General features: G+C 38.3%; 1 protein-coding gene across 1 annotated transcript in view; it reads left to right on the top strand.

Moving 5' to 3' along the window:
• Positions 1-793: 793 nt before the first annotated feature.
• Positions 794-18653, top strand: part of ofcc1 (orofacial cleft 1 candidate 1) — a 40435-nt gene continuing 22575 nt past the window's right edge. Inside the window, exons 1-4 of the mRNA XM_053611456.1 lie at positions 794-1093; positions 6845-7097; positions 11135-11298; positions 17672-17831. Of these exons, the coding sequence (XP_053467431.1) occupies positions 921-1093; positions 6845-7097; positions 11135-11298; positions 17672-17831 (750 nt within the window). The 5' untranslated portion in view covers positions 794-920. The remainder of the gene's footprint in view (positions 1094-6844; positions 7098-11134; positions 11299-17671; positions 17832-18653) is intronic.

The raw sequence follows: 18653 nt of genomic DNA, 5'->3' as shown, positions 1-18653 counted from the left end.
CTTTTTGTCTAGTGCCTGATTTTATCTTTCTTTAGAAGCACAGAAAACTGTATAAACAACACTGGTCATGATGTTGCTTTCAAAGATAAAATCATTCTCACACACGTGTTACATGTCACATGTTATTCTTACATTTAACAGGACGTGTCCTTATACGTGAATGATGGGTAGAGTTGGCTATGCTATGCTAGGAGAAGCACTGAGATGAGCACTCAGTGAGGTGGTCTATAGTGAAATAAGGGCTAGTCATAGATCCTTGAGGTACGCTGATCACCCTTTTGTGACACATTGTAGAACAATTCTGAGAGGTACGTAGGCCAAAGTTGTAGTGAGTGTCCAGACAAATTTAATGCTTCCTGATATCTAATGCTGCAGATAGATCAGAACTGCAGAGCATTCTTAACACTGTTTAACACTTTTGCAGAATGTTAAAATGAAAAATAATTTTTGTTGATGAAAATGTAAATAGATTCTTCACTTAATGTAGTGGAAATTTGAATCTATATGCTGTTTTAAGCAATCATTTTAGCCCATTCTCTTGAAGGGTGTCAATACGTATGGAGCTCTCTGTAAGTGTACTTAATAATCTGGCAATTCTGTGTATGTAGGTGATTAAACATTGCCATGTGTTGAAATGTGAGTCTAGATTTAAGTATACTCTGTGTGTGTGTTTGTGTTTCTTTCAACATGATCCTTAGTCACACCTAAGCCATTTATCAACACTAGTTGATAGACAGCCCATGATTCCGAAGCTGGTACATGAATTTCAGCTTGTGTGCACTGTGTTTGTGTATATAGTGGGTATATGCATACAGCATCATGCATATGTGGTGTGTGTGTGTGCGTGTGTTGCCCCCAGATCTCAGCGAGCTGCTCCGCGCTACAGCATTGTGTGCTGTGGTCCAGCAGAGCGGTTGTGCATGGTATGGCGTATGCTTCCTGTAGAGCTTGGTCTATCTGGGAGTCCTCGGCCCAGTTTCGGCCAAGTCACACTCCTCGTCACCCTCATCATCCTTACTTGGTTTCCCCGCCTTTATCTGCACTACTGCAGCCAGTGGCTCTACCTCCATGCTAGAAATATACCTGTCAACAGGTGAGACAGATGTATGATGAGTGAGTGAGAGAGACAGCATACACAACAATAAGGCAACCTCTGTACTGAGTATGTGTAGAAAATAGAGAAATAAAGAGAATAAAAGTGAAACTTTTCTAGCATTTTGTTTATTTTATTTTTTTTTTTTTTTAAGATTTGAAACCACAGAGCTTGGAATGCCTAATGCTATGTGTTATGCATGTACAATGTGCTGGATCAATACATATTCATTTTTATATAATTCTTTGCAAACTTCCAGAATTTTCTGGAATTTTAATGACTCCACATGGGGCAAGTTCAACGATTTTAGATTAATTCATGACCTCCCTTCAGTTTGCACTATGTGGAAAGAATTTATAATGCATCGTGTCAACAGGCATTTGTCATAAAAAAAAAAAAAAAAAAAAACATAAACAAAACTGAAGTCAGATGCTCTGGTTGCGCTGTGCATGTGGTGTTGATTTAATTTATTGTCTTGGAAAGGTGCAGTGAATATGCTTACCACAAATTCTTATTACAACCAAATCAGCAGGCTAATAGAACATGGAAAATTCCATAGAATAGAGAATTGTGAAGGACTAGTGGACAGAGAGATGGAGGAAAGGAAAAAAAAGTGTTGGAGGATAAATAACAAGTAACAGTGAGGGGTCAGTGGCAGATGACAAATTCCTCATGTCCATCTGTTTTTATGCTCTCAATGTTTCTCCACAGGACTGGAGTGATCACAGTGGCGGTCAGTGATCAAACTGATGACACACACACACACACACACACACACACACACACACACCCCGGAGTTATTGGTTTCCACTTCCTCCCTTTGCATATATCACACAGGCTCCTTCCCCTCTTCTACTACTGTCACATACTGTGTATATGAAGCAGTCCAAACAATAGGAGTCCTTCCTTTTCCTTTCAGTTATTTGTTCTTCAGCTCTTTGGTATTGTCTGTGAGTCTATGTTTGTCATACCCATAATCCTATCACTTGGATATCGTTTTATATAGACACATATAAAATAGACAATAGACACATATATGTAGAAATGGTATTACTGCTTTGTATATAGTATAATGTTTGTGTAGTAATTTGGCCATCTTAATGGGGCTATATGGACAGGTGACAGATTAAAGAAGAAAATTTTAAAAAAATGTCTCTGTTATGTTGTAGCAGATATTTTCCTGTAAAGGGTTGGAGCTACGTGTCCCCTTGGAATGACGGGTCACTGCAAATCAATACACACTTTTTCTGACTGATCACCCTTACCCTATGATGAAACATTTCTATCATGATGGGAGCGGTCTCTTCATCAATGACACACCCCCATCCACAGGAGTCACTGAATGGTTTGATGAGAATGAAAAAGATTTAAATCATATGCCATGACCTTCACAGATTTGGACAAGTGTATTAGACACGACTACAGTCATTACTGAAATACTTGTATGGTATTACAATTTAGAAGAACGGTGCTTCCATCTTCCATCCAGTACAGTTCCAGAGATTTATTGTATCTGTGCCAAAGCCGGTTCCGGTGACAGGGTACGATGGCGTGTTTTTCTGCCGCTCCTGTTACCGTTTGGTTTGTTTTGGTTTATTATTTTAATCCATATTTATTTATTTTTTAAATAGCTGCGAGTTTTTTTAACATACATTGTCTTTAGTGCCGTAACGATTGCGGTGTGGCGGTGCCATTTTATATATTTTGGACTGTAGTTTTTTATTTCTGTGCTTCACCTGGAATAATCTGCAGCGTGTAACTCTGAATCAACGCCTTGGTCCGGCTGCGTTTGTGGATTGTGTGTGAGGATTGTACGACTTTGTGCTCGCAGTGCGCTCCATAGTTTCACTCGCTCTGGCCTTGCGAGTGTGCTCTCAACGACCATGGCGCTAAGGTACACTACACGCCAGCTATTGAATCTAAAACATAACTGTTATTGCCTAGGCAAAGACTCTTACAATCTCTGTCGAGATGCTGGTCTGCTACGTCCTAAGCGATATATTCATCGGGGTTTGAGGCGCAGTCTTACTGTCTCATCCTCTCCTAACATCTATGTCCCTATCTGTCGACGTAAGACCAACAAACTGCTCCATACTGGTGTTGATCACAGCAATTTAATATCAGTTCCCCGCGTGGAGATTAAACCACTGTCGTCTCAGAGCCAGGCTTATGCCGCATTATTCAATGCGCGGTCTGTGAATAACAAAGCGCTGCTTTTATCGGATTTTCTTACAGATAAAAAACTGGACTTGTTGTTTTTAACTGAAACCTGGCATAAAGAAAATGATGGGCTCCTGTTTAACCAGATCACTCCAGCGGGCTTTGGAGTTTTAGATCTCCCGAGGCTATCTGGCAGAGGCGGAGGCATTATTGTTTACAACTTGAAGTTCAACACAAGCTCTGTGTCTGTTCCCCAGTTTTCATCATTTGAATGCCTGGTCTTGAGTATTTCCGCTCCTGTATCCACTATCATCGCTACTGTCTATAAACCACCTAAGGCTAAGGCACATGTAGCTTTTATGTCAGAGTTTGCGGACTTCCTATCGATGTTGAGTATGAAGTTTGACAGAATTCTAATTGTGGGAGATTTTAACATTCATGTGGCTCTGCAGAGTGACTCTGCAGTGGCTAAGGAATTTCTGTCTCTAATTGATTGTTTTAACTTCACACAGTTTGTAACTGACCCGACTCATAACAAGGGTCATACACTGGATCTTGTGATTGCAAACGGCTCATTTGTACGCAGTTTTCATCTATTGACGTTGGACTGTCTGATCATTCAGCTGTCTTTTTTAACCTCGAACTGTATCATTCAAGTGAGCCTTCCATCCGAACAGTAACCTTCCGGAAGTGGAAGTCTATTGATCAGACAGCTTTCTCCAGTTCTGTGGTTTCCATCCTAAGCGATCTTCATCCCTCATCACTGGAGGAGAAAGTTCTGCAGCTAAATTCCATTCTTGCTGCTAATCTTGACACTTTTGCTCCTCTAAGGTCACGTTAGGTCACATTCGCCCGCTCTGCTCCCTGGTATAATGACGATCTGCGCTCTAGAAAGGCTGTATGTCGGAAAATGGAGCGAAAATGGTGCCTTACTGGACTGAATGTCTACTATCAAGCGTGGAAGGATCTTCTGGGGGATTATCATGCACTAATGGAGACTGCAAGATCCTCTTACTTCTCTCAGACTATTGTAAACAATCAAAATAATCCCAGACACTTGTTCCAAACCATAAACAGATTGCTTCAAATTAATGCTGTTACCACTTTGCCTGTTTTTCAGCAGCTCTGTGATTCTTTTCTACAGTTTTTTAATTCTAAGATTGTCAATGTTTGCAAAGAAATTTCTGTTAACCCTGACTGTGCCACTTCACTCCTTCGTCTATCTGGGTTCACTGGTGCTTCTTTCACTCATTTCTCACTGCTTAATTCTGAGGCTCTCACAAGGGAGGTATCCAGCATGAAATCTACCACTTGCTTACTGGATCCAATTCCTACGAATTTATTCAAATCGTGCTTCGCTGTGTGGTGCCCTACTATCCTCAGCATTATAAAGAATTACTGGAGACTAGGCTCGTTCTAGCAGTACTAAAGACTGGTGCTGTTACACCTGTACCAAAGAGAAAAAATGGATGATTTTAACAATTTTCGTCCCATCTCAAATCTTCCGTTTTTGGCAAAAATACTTGAGTGTGTTGTTGCCTCTCAACTCTGCAATCATCTTACAACCAATAACCTCTTTGAACCCCTTCAGTCAGGTTTTCGTAAATTTCACAGCACCGATACGGCGTTGGTCAAAGTTACCAATGACTTGTTGATGGCCTCTGATTCTGGAGCTACCTCTCTTCTTATTCTTTATGACCTTAGAGCTGCCTTCGATACTGTGGATCATGTTCTTTTACTTACCCGCCTTGAAAGTGTTTTTGGTGTGTCCGGGACAGTTTTAAACTGGTTTAAATCCTATTTTACTGACCGTTCCCACTTTATTTCTCTGTGTGGCTTTAGGTCTGACACTTGCTCGGTGCTCACTGGTGTTCCTCAGGGTTCAGTTCTAGGCGCTCTACTCTTCAATATTTATCTATCTCCACTTGGGCATCTGCTACGATCGCTTGGCCTCCATTATCACTTTTATGCTGACGATACCCAAATCTACAGTCACTCTAAATCTGGTGAAAACATTGATGCTTGTTATCTTTCTGACTGTATTTCTGAGATAAAAATATGGATGAACAATAACTTTCTGTGCCTGAACAGCGGGAAAACTGAGGTTATGCTTATAGGTTCCTGTCATCAAATTCGCAAAGCGACTCCATTGTCTCTGTTTGTTGATGGCTCTGTTTTAGAGACCCAAAGTAAGATGAGGAACCTTGGTGTAATTTTTGACACCAGCCTCACTTTTGATTTTTTTGTTCAGGGCACTGTGAAGGCATCCTTTTTTCACCTCAGAAATATAGCCAGACTACGCCCAATGCTAAACTTATCTGTCGCTGAAAACTGATTAATTCATTTGTTGTCACACGGCTGGATTACTGTAATGCCGTCTTAGCCGGAGTTTCTAAAACCGCAATTAACAAACTGCAATATGTTCAGAACTCTACCGCCCGGATCCTGATGGGAACCAGGAAATGTGACCATATTACTCCTGTTTTGAAGTCCTTACACTGACTCCCGGTCAGGTTCCGTGTCGATTTCAAGATCATGATGTTGACAAACAAGGCATTACATGGATTGGCTCCGCAATACTTATCTGGTTTATTAATCCCTTACACCCCAAATCGCAGACTGCGCTCCTCACAGTGTAATCTGTTAACTGTTCCACAAACACACCTAAAATCTATGGGTGACGGGGCTTTTTCTGTCTATGCTCCTTCACTTTGGAACTCTCTTCCTCTTGAACTCAGGGAAGCCCAGACTTTTGGCATTTTTAAAGCTCTTCTCAAGACACACTTTTTTAAACTTGCATTCGACTGCTGATGTCTTTTTAGATTGTTTTATAATTATTTTTTATTATTAATGTTGTTGTTTTTTTTTCTTATTAACTTTTATTTGTTTTATTTTTCTGTGGACTGTGATTTTATGTACAGCGCTTTGAGAAGCTGCTTTAAAGGCGCTTTATAAAATAAAGTTTATTATTATTATTATTAAAGCACACTGAAGCTGTTCTAATGGCTTGTGGTGGCCCAGCACCTTAGTAAGGCACTTTATGTTTTTTTCCCTTTAATTTTTCACCTGTCTGTATTTTCGATAAAACTCCCAGTGAGACTCGATTATGCTTCAATGCCCCTATTTGGTCAGCAAGAGGAACTCCAATGGGCCGATGCAGGTGTAATGGGGGGTGGTGCTGTCTCACTCACACATGCTAAAGGAAATTAATGAACAGACACAGAGACCACCGTCCTCCAAATGCTAAATTAGGAGAGCTATGAGGCCTCCTACTAAGTGAAACAGTGCAGTCCACTAGTCATCATAAGTGGACATCGAACTGATCCTGCATCCCCCACCATCATGTTTTCACAGTTTTCACCATTCTGATTTACAGTTTATTTCAGTATTTGCAGAATATATAAGTTACAAATTGCAAGAACTGTGATGGCAAAGCATCATGTAAAATCATATGTTTAACAAAAAATCAGTTTAAGCAGCAGTCACTATCTTCATTTTCTCTCTATCCAGTGTATCAGAGCCCACATGAATATAACAATCACCCTCTTTTCCCCTTTCTCTCCCTCTCTGTTTCTCACTCCCCCTGTCTAGGTTTCGCTTCCATGCCCACACAGTGGATTTGGTATATCAGAGCTCTCTCCTGTGCACCCTGGAGGAGCTGCTGCTGGTGTTGTTGGGGCCCTTGACCTTGAATGCAGCTATGTTTCTGCTGCTTCTGATCAGATGGCTCTGTCAGCTAGTGTTTGGCTCAACTCCTTCCTTCCTGTCAAAGCTGATCATGGCTCTGGGAGTGTGGACAGTGCTTGACCCTCTGGCAGTGTTCACTGTGGATGCTGTCCTTGGGGTAAGTCACATAAACTCACATGAACACTTTGGTGCTGTAAATAGAAGTTTCCAAATTATTGTAGCAAAGTGACTTTAGAAATACAAAGTGAAACTAGTTTGTGGGTTATAGTGTGAGTCTGTCAAACAGAGAGAGAGAGAGAGAGAGAGAGAGAGAGAGAGAGAGAGAGAGAAATGTAGTTGATTAGAAGTTTATGATTATTCACTAAGTTCTAAGCTTCTGTGAAGCTGTTTGATTATACAGGAGTTATAGCACAGTGTTATTTGCAATTATATACTTCATTTGCTCTACAGCAAAATTGTTGCAGGCATATTTTCATAATCTCTCATATTTTCAGTGTGGCTTACATAATTAACCCCCACGACTGTGTCTATGTGTGCAAACACACAAAAACTGCTGAGATAAACTGGAATACATTTGTTATTGTCTGCATGAAGAGAACTAGAGAACTGCACTTTTATTAATTACTTTATACCATTTCCAATTGTTTATAAAAATGTGTATTAAACATCATCATTTATAACTCTGAATGAAACATCATAAGGTTTCCAAGATGCAGTACTGAAATATACCCATAAAGCTAGCTTCTGGTATACACTTAAAAAACCTATGTCCAGTTAATAAATTCTTGACCAAAGTCTCCTTCATCAGAAGAGTTAAATAAGCACTTTATCACTCTACAAAATGATGCACAGCTAACAATATTTTAAAAATATATCTCTGCATCAGTACAAACTCAACAAAGCAGGTATTTTTATTTAATCACTGAGCGATTTTGGCAGAAAGGGGGTTGCTTTTTGGGATTGGTGGGAGAGTTACCACATTTTTTACCCTGATCACAGTAAAAATGGAAGCCACCATATCTACCATATGTTCAGCAATCTCTTTATCCTATAGCAGATTCTGAGTTCCCATTAGAAATGCAGTCCATTTACCATAGTGGGAAGCAAAATACATACAATTCTGACAGTAGCTGCTGCAGAAGACCTGTTTCAGTTGCACTTATACCTGCGTATCAGATACTATACAGCTGGACTCTTTGTCTCACTTTGCATTTTGGGGCAGTTTGATCCTTCACAGATGAAGACTTTTACTTTTATCAGTGTTAAGGCTAGCATGTAAAATAAAGATTAGTGTTTATAATGATCCTTTTGAGACAGTGACTGAAGAAATAGAAAACTGAGAAGAAAATCTAAAGCAACTGAAGATGGTCAGGAGGTAGATTTTATTATAGGTAGACATTATTAATTGGGTAACACTTCATTTGAAGGGTACCTACATATGAACTTCATAACACATTCATAACCATTACATTAAGTTTATATATATATATATATATATATATATATATATATATATATATATATATATATATATATACATATATAAATCTTAGAGGCTTTATGAAAGACTTATGTCAAAACTTGTCAGGTGACATTATATTTGTATGCAATATCTCAGATTAGGAATGGAGAAAGACCTCTCATGCTTGATAGATAGTCAGATAACATACAGTATGAGCACATATGACCTTTGGGGTGTGTTGAAATAAGTATATGTCAACTTACCTTTTTTTGAGCTGTTTACTTAATTTCTGTAGGAATATGATGCCTCTGAAGGTCCGTCCCATTTATAAAACTTTTATGAATTTAAGAAGCATATATGCCGATGTTATGAATGATTTTGATACCCTTAAACTAATGCGTTAGGGCATTTTCCAATCATTACAATGTCATGAAGCACTATTCCTATACAATGTATAGCTTCTACAACTGCATTCACTTACAAAACATATATACCAATGTTATGAATGGTATTACACTGTCATGAAGCACTATTCCAATGTAATATGATTTTTAAGTGATGTATGCAAACATTATGAGTGAGTCACATGAACTAAAAGGATTTTGATAATTTTGATAATGCATTCTTTATTTGTAATAGTTTTTTACATCAGTTTTTAGTTTTGTATGCTTGAAAAACAATTTAGAAAAGGTCTTTGAAGATAGAAAAAAAAACATTAAATTTAGTCTATTCATTTGAACTGAGACTGTATCTCCCCACATACTACAATATGGCATAGCTGTACAAACAAACAAACAAAAAAACAAACAAATAAATAAATAAATCACACATGGCCATAATTATACCAGTCAAGAGCCAATCTCCCTCTAAAATGTGTAGACATTTGGTTGCAACATGGCATTTTCTAACAAGATTAGATATTTCTCCCTCCTCCACTTTATTCATCATATTGTAAGGCTAAACATGTAGACCTAGACAGGCTAGTCTGCTTTCAAGAGATCTTTGTCCTGAAGCCACTTTACCAATCTTCTATTTGTCCTTAAAAATTTAATTTTAAATCAGTCATTTTGTTTATCAAAGCTTGAACATCTGACCTGGAAAACTTTCACTGGTGACCTAATGCAATTAATAAATTGAAAATTGTTTTATGCGAAACTGGCAATAGTTGTAGTTATTTATAACATTTAACCATTTCCAATATTTTGTTGCAAGATAGTTCAGATAACTCTCTTGCTTTGCAAGTTACTGCAATGGGCAAAGTTAGCTTAGCTACAGTAGTTTGCCAGCTAAATGAATACTAGCTTATCAAAATCATTCATAACATTGATATATATGCTTATTATGTGAATGCAGTTGCAGAAGCTATACATTGTATAGGAATAGTGCTTCATGACATTGTAATGATTGGAAAATATCCTATCACTTTAGTTTAAGGGCATCAAAGTCGTTCATAACATCGGCATATATGCTTCTTAAATTCATAAAAGTTTTATAAATGGGACGGACCTCCAGAGGCATCGTATTCTTACAGAAATTAAATAAACAGTTCAAAAAAAGGTAAGTTGACATAGCCTTATTTCAATACATCCCAAAGCTCATATGTGCTCATATGTTATCTAACTGTCTATCAATCATGAGAGGCCTTTTGTCTTCACTCCTAATCTGACATATTGAATACAACTATAATGTCACCTGACAAGATTTGACAAAGATATTTTAATAAACTGTCTAATGCTGCTTAACAATATATTTATGTAATGTTTATGAATGTTTTATGAACTGGAGCCATTTTCTCTCCACTCCTATGTGTCATATTGCATAAAACCTGTAAAGTCACATGACGAGTTTTGACATAAGCCTTTTATAAAGCATCTAACACTGTTTTATAAAAGTTTAATGTAATGGTTATGAATGTGTTATGAAGTTCATATGTAGGTAACCTTCAAATAAAGAGTTACCATTAATTGTCATTAATCCATTAAAATCATTATTCAATTGTTAGCTTTTCCCTTTTTCTATAGGTTCTGTGGTGAATTTACAATTGAAAGCAAGAGCAAAAAAAGAAAGATAATTTTATATACACCGTTAATAACAGTAGTAATTTATGTGGTGATGGTGCATAGTTGTAACTTGCAGGAGTTTTATTACTGCTAGAAAGAGTTGAAAGAAACAGGAGTTAGCAGAGTAGCTGGACTAGATAGTCACAATTCCTCAGCAGTTACCATAGACATACACAGCTATAAAAGGCAGGCTTCCAGTTAATTTTGTCTCCACCACAGTGCCATCAGTGTGAAAGTAGTTAAATGTGAAGACAGTAAACCTTATTTTAAACCAACGTGCTAAACGCACTACTTTTTCACTGTTGTAACACAATGTTTATCTAATTAATATCACTTTTTAAATTAGCTCCAAGCGGTGCAGCAGCAATCGAACATGCACGTATACCAACTGCTATCTTACTTTACGTATTTTTTTTTTTTTTTGCCATGAAGCCCCTGCCCTTAAAAATAAGTATACAGTTTCCAGCACCGCACAAAGTTTGGGGTGTTCACTTAGTGTTAAAACAGATGTGTTGTGGAAGCATTCCACTACATATATATATATATATATATATATATATATATATATATATATATATATATATATATATGTGTGTGTGTGTGTGTGTGTGTGTGTGTGTGTGTGTGTGTGCGTGTGTGTGGGTGTGTTTTTGTGTGCACCACTATTTCCAGCGTCTGTCTTACAGTGCAGAAAAGCCTGTGGCCGACGCTGCTAAGCTTTACTGGCACTTCCATCGTTTGGAGCAGTCAGGCACAGCAGGCATTCTCATCACCCTTTTCCTGTATACCGTCCTCTTCATTGTGTCCTTCACCATGCTCTACATATACTTCCTCAGGTGAGCCTGAACCATATAGTCCCAGTACTACATGGTTAAGTAAAATAGTAAGTAAAAAAACAGCTAAGTAAAACAGTATAATTTTTTATAATCTTTTTCCATACAGAGAAGTCTATATGTTGTATATTTTATGTCTATCTATCAATCTATCTATCTATCTATCTACTATACTATAGAATAGTATTTCTATAACTGCTGATCTCCTGCGATTTTCACGGGCAACAATCTCTAGAGTTTACTCAGAATGGTGCAATAAAGAAAAAAACATCCAGTGAGCAGATAGCATCTTGTTGATGTGAGAGTGATGGTTTGAGCTGACAGAAAGGCTACAGTAATTCAGATAACCACTCTGTATAATTGTACAGAGTCGAACCTTGAGGCGAACCTTGAACACGTCGAACCTTGAGGAGGATGAGCTACAACAGCAGAAGACCACGTTTGGTTTCACTTCTGTCAGCCAAGAACAGAAAGCTGAGGCTGCAGTGGGCACAAGCTCACCAAAACTGTACAGTTGAAGACTGGAAAAATTTAACCTGGTCTGATGCCAGGACTATCCTGGACTGTTCGCGGGAGTGAGCATGGGTGTTTAGACTTATTTTTTGTTCAACTTGAGGTAACAACTTGTAATTCCCAAGCTCTAACTAAGAAAAGCCAAAGAAAATGCCCCCTCAACTTGAAATTTCTACATGTCAACTTGGGGTAGTCTTCTTAACTATGCGTTCCTCCTCTGCGGAAGCAGATGGGATCCATCAAACTTTCTGCAAGCAAGCTCGGTCAGACTTTCTGTAAGATTGGATGGAATTGGTCCGGCTTTCTGCTGGCGGCATTGGTCAAGCTTTCTGCAGGAGTGAATGGGAGTGGTCAGACTCTGTGAGAGCGGGATCCCAGTCCACATGCCCCTCTAGGCTAACATGTGATTCCTTGGACAAACACCCTTTTTTTGCCTGACCTTTCTGGTGGATGGTACCAGGCGCATGTCGAGACTTCCACAATCCAAGATTTAGGTTATTTTTGGCCATGGGACTCGTAAGGGTTATTCTGCCCATAATATGGAACACAAAATGATAAGCATCATACATCAGCATTACTGAGACTTTTTCTCCTGGTGCCGTCATCTGACAGCCTGCTGTTGATATAATGCACTTTGATTTAATAGTCTCAAGTGATTACTGATGAGCAAAGGACCAACATAAAAAAAATTAAAAAAAAATTAAATGGAAAGGATGAAATGAAATCCTGCTCTCTGGGGTTAGTTGGTATGAAGGTGCCTGAGGGATATTGTTGTTGTTGGGTTGCCTGACCACAGTTTGTAATGCGGTTGCTAGTCACACAGTATTTTTTTCTTTTGTGTTTACTGTTTCTAGTAAATATTTGACTATGTGCAATAGTCTAAATACAATATAATTGGAGAATGCTTTCATTTTCCAGTCCAAGGCATAAAACTGCACTAATCCTAACTTGGTGTTAATGAAACACTAGAGATTCTGTGCTCTGTCAATGCAGTTCATTGTATGGGTTAGTGCCATGTCTATCTGTCATGGTTGTCCTAAAGCTGGGACAAAAGCATCTAAATGTAGGCCTGCTCAGGACCCATCATGCTTTGTAGTTTAAGATGTTCCTATGGGCTGCCTGAAGAGAGACACTAACACACCAGCTGACCTATTTCTGTAATACCTCCCGAGGCTGCATGTATAGATAGAATAGCTGTTTTTTAATTACATATATGCAGGCCCTGCATCACTCCCTGTAAAAAGGGAAAACAGAATATGTTCCATTAAGTACATGATTAAATTCAGTGTGATGTGGGATCCTGATGGCAACTAAATTCTGTGCATTGAAATGGCTTCAATGTAAGGAGTAGATATATAAAAACAACTTATTCTGTGATGGAGTGGAGTATAATTTGTGGCCACACTATATTGTCTGGGGTCTTTCTGCTAGATGTTAGATATGCATAAAAAGATCATACTTGACTCCTAAAAATAGAGCACTAGCGAATATGGGTGGAAAATAAGTAAAAACAGGATGTTACATGGTGAATCAGGAGGGTTGGCAAGGGTAGGGAAAAATGACCTTTACAAAAACATCATTTATCCCTGAACACTGTATGTGAATAAACCAGGATATCCCAGGCACTGAAATTATGACATAATATTGAAATAATGAGTATGTGAAATAGGTCTTGTGTCCACTCCAGTTTGAGCCAATATAATAGTTTGGTTCATTTACTTACATTTCTTTTGGTATGATAATGACATTGATTGTTGCCTTTTCTGTGAATCATAGCTAAAGATATTAGTCTGAAACATCTAAAACAGGCTGATATTCACTCCATGCCATGAAAGCTTGGTCATGTCAGTGAACTGAATCTAGCTTTGTTTCAGTGCATATGAGTTATTCAGATGTGTTGAGGTCATGTTTTACATATGATAGCCAACAGACATCACTCTCTGTTTTCTCCCATTGAGACAGTGAGCTCTTCTTTTGCATGAGTTAGTCTTTTCTGTCATGTGAGGTTTATTTGAGTCCCGATTACCCTTTAACTGAACCAAATCCCTTTGTTGGGGTCAAAGATCAGAGAGTTTTGAACAGAAGCCAAGTTGTTAGAAGAGAAGACGTCTGATGCACTGCCACCTCAAAACTCCAATCAATAGCTGTTCCATCCTCCCGGTTTTACTCAAGCTCTCCTCGTCAGATAAAGCATCCATCATATCCCTGCAAACAGATCTTTGAGGCTGAGCTAAATCTAGGATTTACTGTATGAAAGAGTGAAGATAGTAGACGCACCTTAACAGACAAGTTATTTTTTTCTGTTTATCCAGTGAGACAACACAGTTCAATTAGATTCAGAAAGTGTCAGAACTTGTGCCAAGAATCATTTCTTAAGACTGGGTGTGTCCAGTGCAAGTTGAGTTCATTTGTAAACCATATTTCCATCCATCCATCCATTTTCTGTAGACCCCTACACAGGGTCACAGGTAAGCCATATTTTGTCTAGCCTGTTTCTTTTAGAATTGAATTTCATTGCCTGTCACTTTGAGTGGCGTAGTCATTTCCAATTTACTGCTAATTGATACAGCATTTCAACTGAGCTTTTGAGCCACCTGATACATTTCTGGCATCAAAAATTCTGCATGGCTGCATGCATGGATGTGCCACAATTTTTCGCAGTGCTATTCTTGTCCAGCTTGCTTCAGTGTTTAGATATAGGCACTTTGATGGATGTAACAAAAGTGCTACTATATGCAAAAAAGCCATATAGTATGGTCCATATGTGGACAGTGACACAATATTTGGAATGTTGCCTCTGTACACCACCACACTGGATTTGAAATTAAGTATTCAAGATGTGATTGAAGTGTAGACTTTCAGCTTTAACTGAAGTGGTTTAAGAAAAATATTGCATTAGCCATTTAGTCATTTGTCATATCACAGCAAACCAGTGTCTACATTTCCCATCCTGCACTGTGGCCTACAAACATAGCCGCCATGGACCGCAATTCCCAGAACACTCACCTTCATTCTAATCACACACACCTTCATCCAGTTCACAGCACAATCACAACCACAGTTTGAAAGGACTTTCAATGCATTCACCCTTTGCGAAATATTACGTGGGTTTTCCGTATACCAATCGTATGCTTCTCGGTTCATGTGTTATAGTTTTGATCTTGTTCTCGCCCTCATTCTCGTTTCCTGTTTTGCGTCGTTTATGCCTGTTTGCCGATCGCCTGAACTATTGCCTGTTTTTTGACCACGCTGTTGTCTCATGTTTTGGATTTGTCTACCTGCCTCTCTTTAACAAAACTCTTATCTGCATTTGCTTCTGTCCTAACCTCCATTATGTTCAGATAAGTGACAGAATAACAGCCACTGTTAACAGAGTCGTTCCATTTTCACAAACTTAAACATAATTGGACAAACAAACAATCATACCCAGCTTTGGATCATGAGCCCTTCCTTTCCTTTTCTATACTCTTCTTTTCCCATCATTCTGGTACAAGTTAATCTTGCATCAGAACTGGTCAAGCTTTTTTAACAGATTTTTTTTTAGCAAAGTCTAATCTTGCCTTTCTGTTTTTGAGTGTTACGTGATTCATCAGACCAGGCCACCTTCTTCCACTGCTCCATGGTCCAGTTCTGTTGCTCACGTGCCAGTTGTAGGTGCTTTTGGTGGTAGACAGGGGTCAGCATGGGCACTCTGACCGGTTTTTGTCTATGCCGCCTCATTCGTGTCAAGCTGCAATGCACTGTGTGTTCTGGCATCTTTCTGTCATAGCCAGCATTATTTTTTTTTTTTAGCAATTTGTGCTACAGCAGCTCTTCTGTGGCCTCGGATCAGACAGGCTAACCATTGCTCCCCACACACATCAGTGATGGTGCCCATGACCCTGTCGCCGGTTCACTTGTCCTTCCTTTTGATAGGTACAAACCACTGCATCCCGGGAACACCCCACAAGACTTGCAAATTTGGAGATGCTCTGAGTTCTGAGTCATCTAGCCGTCACAATTTGGCCCTTGTGAAAGTTGACTGTTCACTTGCTTTCTAATATATCCCACCCCTTGAGAGGTGCCGTGGTAACAAGATAATGAATGTTATTCACTTCACCTGTTGGGAGTTTTAATGTTATATGCTGTCTAGATAGCCTGATAACTAGCAAATGAAATTGTGAATCTTGTGTGTTTTGTTTTGTTTTATTTTATTTTATTTTATATATATTTTCTTTTCTATATAAAATAGGAATTAGGCTAAACCCTTTTACTTGTATGCAATAAAATGCCTATAGGCCAGAACTTGAGTCTTCACATGGCCCACCCTAAGCACTCACTATGACAAACCCACCAGTCCTAAGAGTAAAAAAGACTTCCCAAACTTTTAACCACTGGAAATATTCAATAGAAATAACCTTTGTGTTAATAAAGGGTTGAATTTCAAATAAAGTGTGAACGGGTGTCTAGTACCATATTAGTCAAACAAAATATTTTTGTATGATGTGAATATATAAATTATAGATTTGGCCTACACAGTGGTAAACAATGGGAGATTTGAACATCATCTATGATCATCAGATTTTCACAAAAGTCCCAATAGTAGACAAAGAGAACCCAATTAATTAATATTAATATCCAGTATTACATATCTTTGAGTATGTGAACCTCTAGGATTAGCAGTTAATTTGAAGGGTAAATTAGAGGTAGGTGTTTCCAATCAATGAAATGACATTCAGGTGTGAGTGAGCACCCTGTTTTATTTAAAGAACAGGGAGATCAAAGTCTGATCTTCACAACACATTTTTGTGAAAGTGTATCATGACATGAAGAAAGGAGATTTCTGAGGACCACAGAAAAAGAGTTGTTGATGATCATCAGGCTGAAAAAGGTTACAAAACCATCTCTAAACAATTTGGACTCCACCAATCCACAGTCAGACAGATTGTGTACAAATGGAGGAAATTCATGTCCATTGTTACACTCCCCAGGAGTGGTCGACCAACAAAGATCACTCCAAGAGAAAGATGTGTAATAATCATGAAAGAACCCAGGATAACATCTAAGCATGTAAAGGCCTCTCTCACATTGGCTAATGTTAATGCTCATGAGTCCACCATCACGAGAACACTAAACAACAATTTTGTGCATGGCAGGGCTGCAAGGAGAATGCTACTGCTCTCCAAAAAGAACATTGCTGCCCGTCTGCATTTTGCTAAAGGTCTGTGAAACATGTTGGTGGTAGTATCATGGTCTGGGCCTGTTTTGCTGCATCTAGGCCTGGATGGCTTTCCATCATTGATGGAATGTTCTGGAAGGACTTGAAGCATGCAGTTCATGTGAGGAAACCCACCAGCATCCCAGAATTGAAGCTGTTCTGTACTGAGAAATGGGTTAAAATTCCTCCAAACCGATGAGATCAACAATTACCAGAAATGTTTAATTGCAGTAATTGCTGCACAAAGGAGTCACACCAGATACTGAAAACAAAATTTCACATACTTTTGCCAGTCACAGATATGTAATATTGGATCATTTTCTTCAATAAATAAATTATCAAGTATAATATTTGTGTCTCATTTGTTTAACTGGGTTCTCTTTATCTACTTTTAGGTTTGAAAATCTGATTAGGTCATAGTGATGCACATATATAGAAAATTCACACACTTTGAAGCACCACTGTAACGCTGATGTGATATACAGTATGTGTGTCATATCCAATAGATCCAATGATTGTTTCTACAGCTAGTGTAGGTTATTTAAAAAAATACATTTCGAATGTTTACCCCTTGAACTTGATGAGAGCAAATTACATTTAAATGGTTGTATTTGATTAACACACTTGGGTGGTCACTTGTGGTCTTTCTTCTTTTTCTTTTTCCAGGTTCCATAATGATGGCAGAATGCTGGATGTGTATCTTCGTCTCCACAGTCAAGAGAGAGCATTTTTTATCCCAGATGATTTTGAAGTGTCCAACCAGGAGCTTAGTTACATTGTAAAGAAGGCGGAGCAATGGAGAGGTTTCAGTGGGGAGAGACGAAAGGTTTGTGCAGATATGTAGCTTTAATGCATTGGTCTAGTTGTATCATAAGGTTTAAGAACTATTTTAACCGTCAAAAAGACTGCCAAATGTCTCAGAGCTTTTCCCAAGCCCAAAAGCTTAGCTGGATTAATGTGTGATTTAAAAAAGGCTTAATATTAATCCATTAGATTGCCTCTGCTAAATTGCCCAACTGCTGGCTGATAGCTCATGTCATGCCTGCTAGACTACATGAAGAAGAAAAGCCATTTTTAAAAATGTACTTTTTCTTGTAAATGATTTTAAACAGAGTTCTGATTCTGGGTATTTAAAGTGAGTATTTCCAAGCTTAATGGCATTTTAACATGCCCTGATGGTTTTGCAGCTAGGTTCCTGCAACATCGCAAAGGACTGCTCATGAACAGGAATGACAATTGAAAAAAAAAAGATGAATTCAGGAATTAGAGATGATCAATAAATCAAGCATGGAGTTTGAAGATACAGTATTCTAAATGATTAGAGTTCTTTAGTTACATTTCAGAAAGCTACAAATTCATCTCAGAGGTCTTTAGTTTCATGTTAATTACTTGGAGATAATTACCCAAACTGGATCTCAGCTAGCAATTGTTTGATTAGACCATGGAAACCAGTTTTCTACATTTAACTATATATTTTACTGAAGAAAGACTCTTTTAACAAAGACCTGCATTTAGACCCTTTATCACACACACACACACACACACACACACACACACACAGTGTTCTGTGATAATTTACAGTAAACAACAGTAAAACATGTTTACAGTAAAGTAGCGTACATAGTATAAAATATCATAATAATCTAGT

This window comes from Ictalurus furcatus, chromosome 23 (genome assembly GCF_023375685.1).
Source record: "Ictalurus furcatus strain D&B chromosome 23, Billie_1.0, whole genome shotgun sequence".
In the NCBI taxonomy this organism is placed as follows: Eukaryota; Metazoa; Chordata; class Actinopteri; order Siluriformes; family Ictaluridae; genus Ictalurus; species Ictalurus furcatus.
The sequence above is the reverse complement of the archived record's forward strand: the minus strand, read 5'-3'. Positions and strand labels throughout refer to the sequence as shown.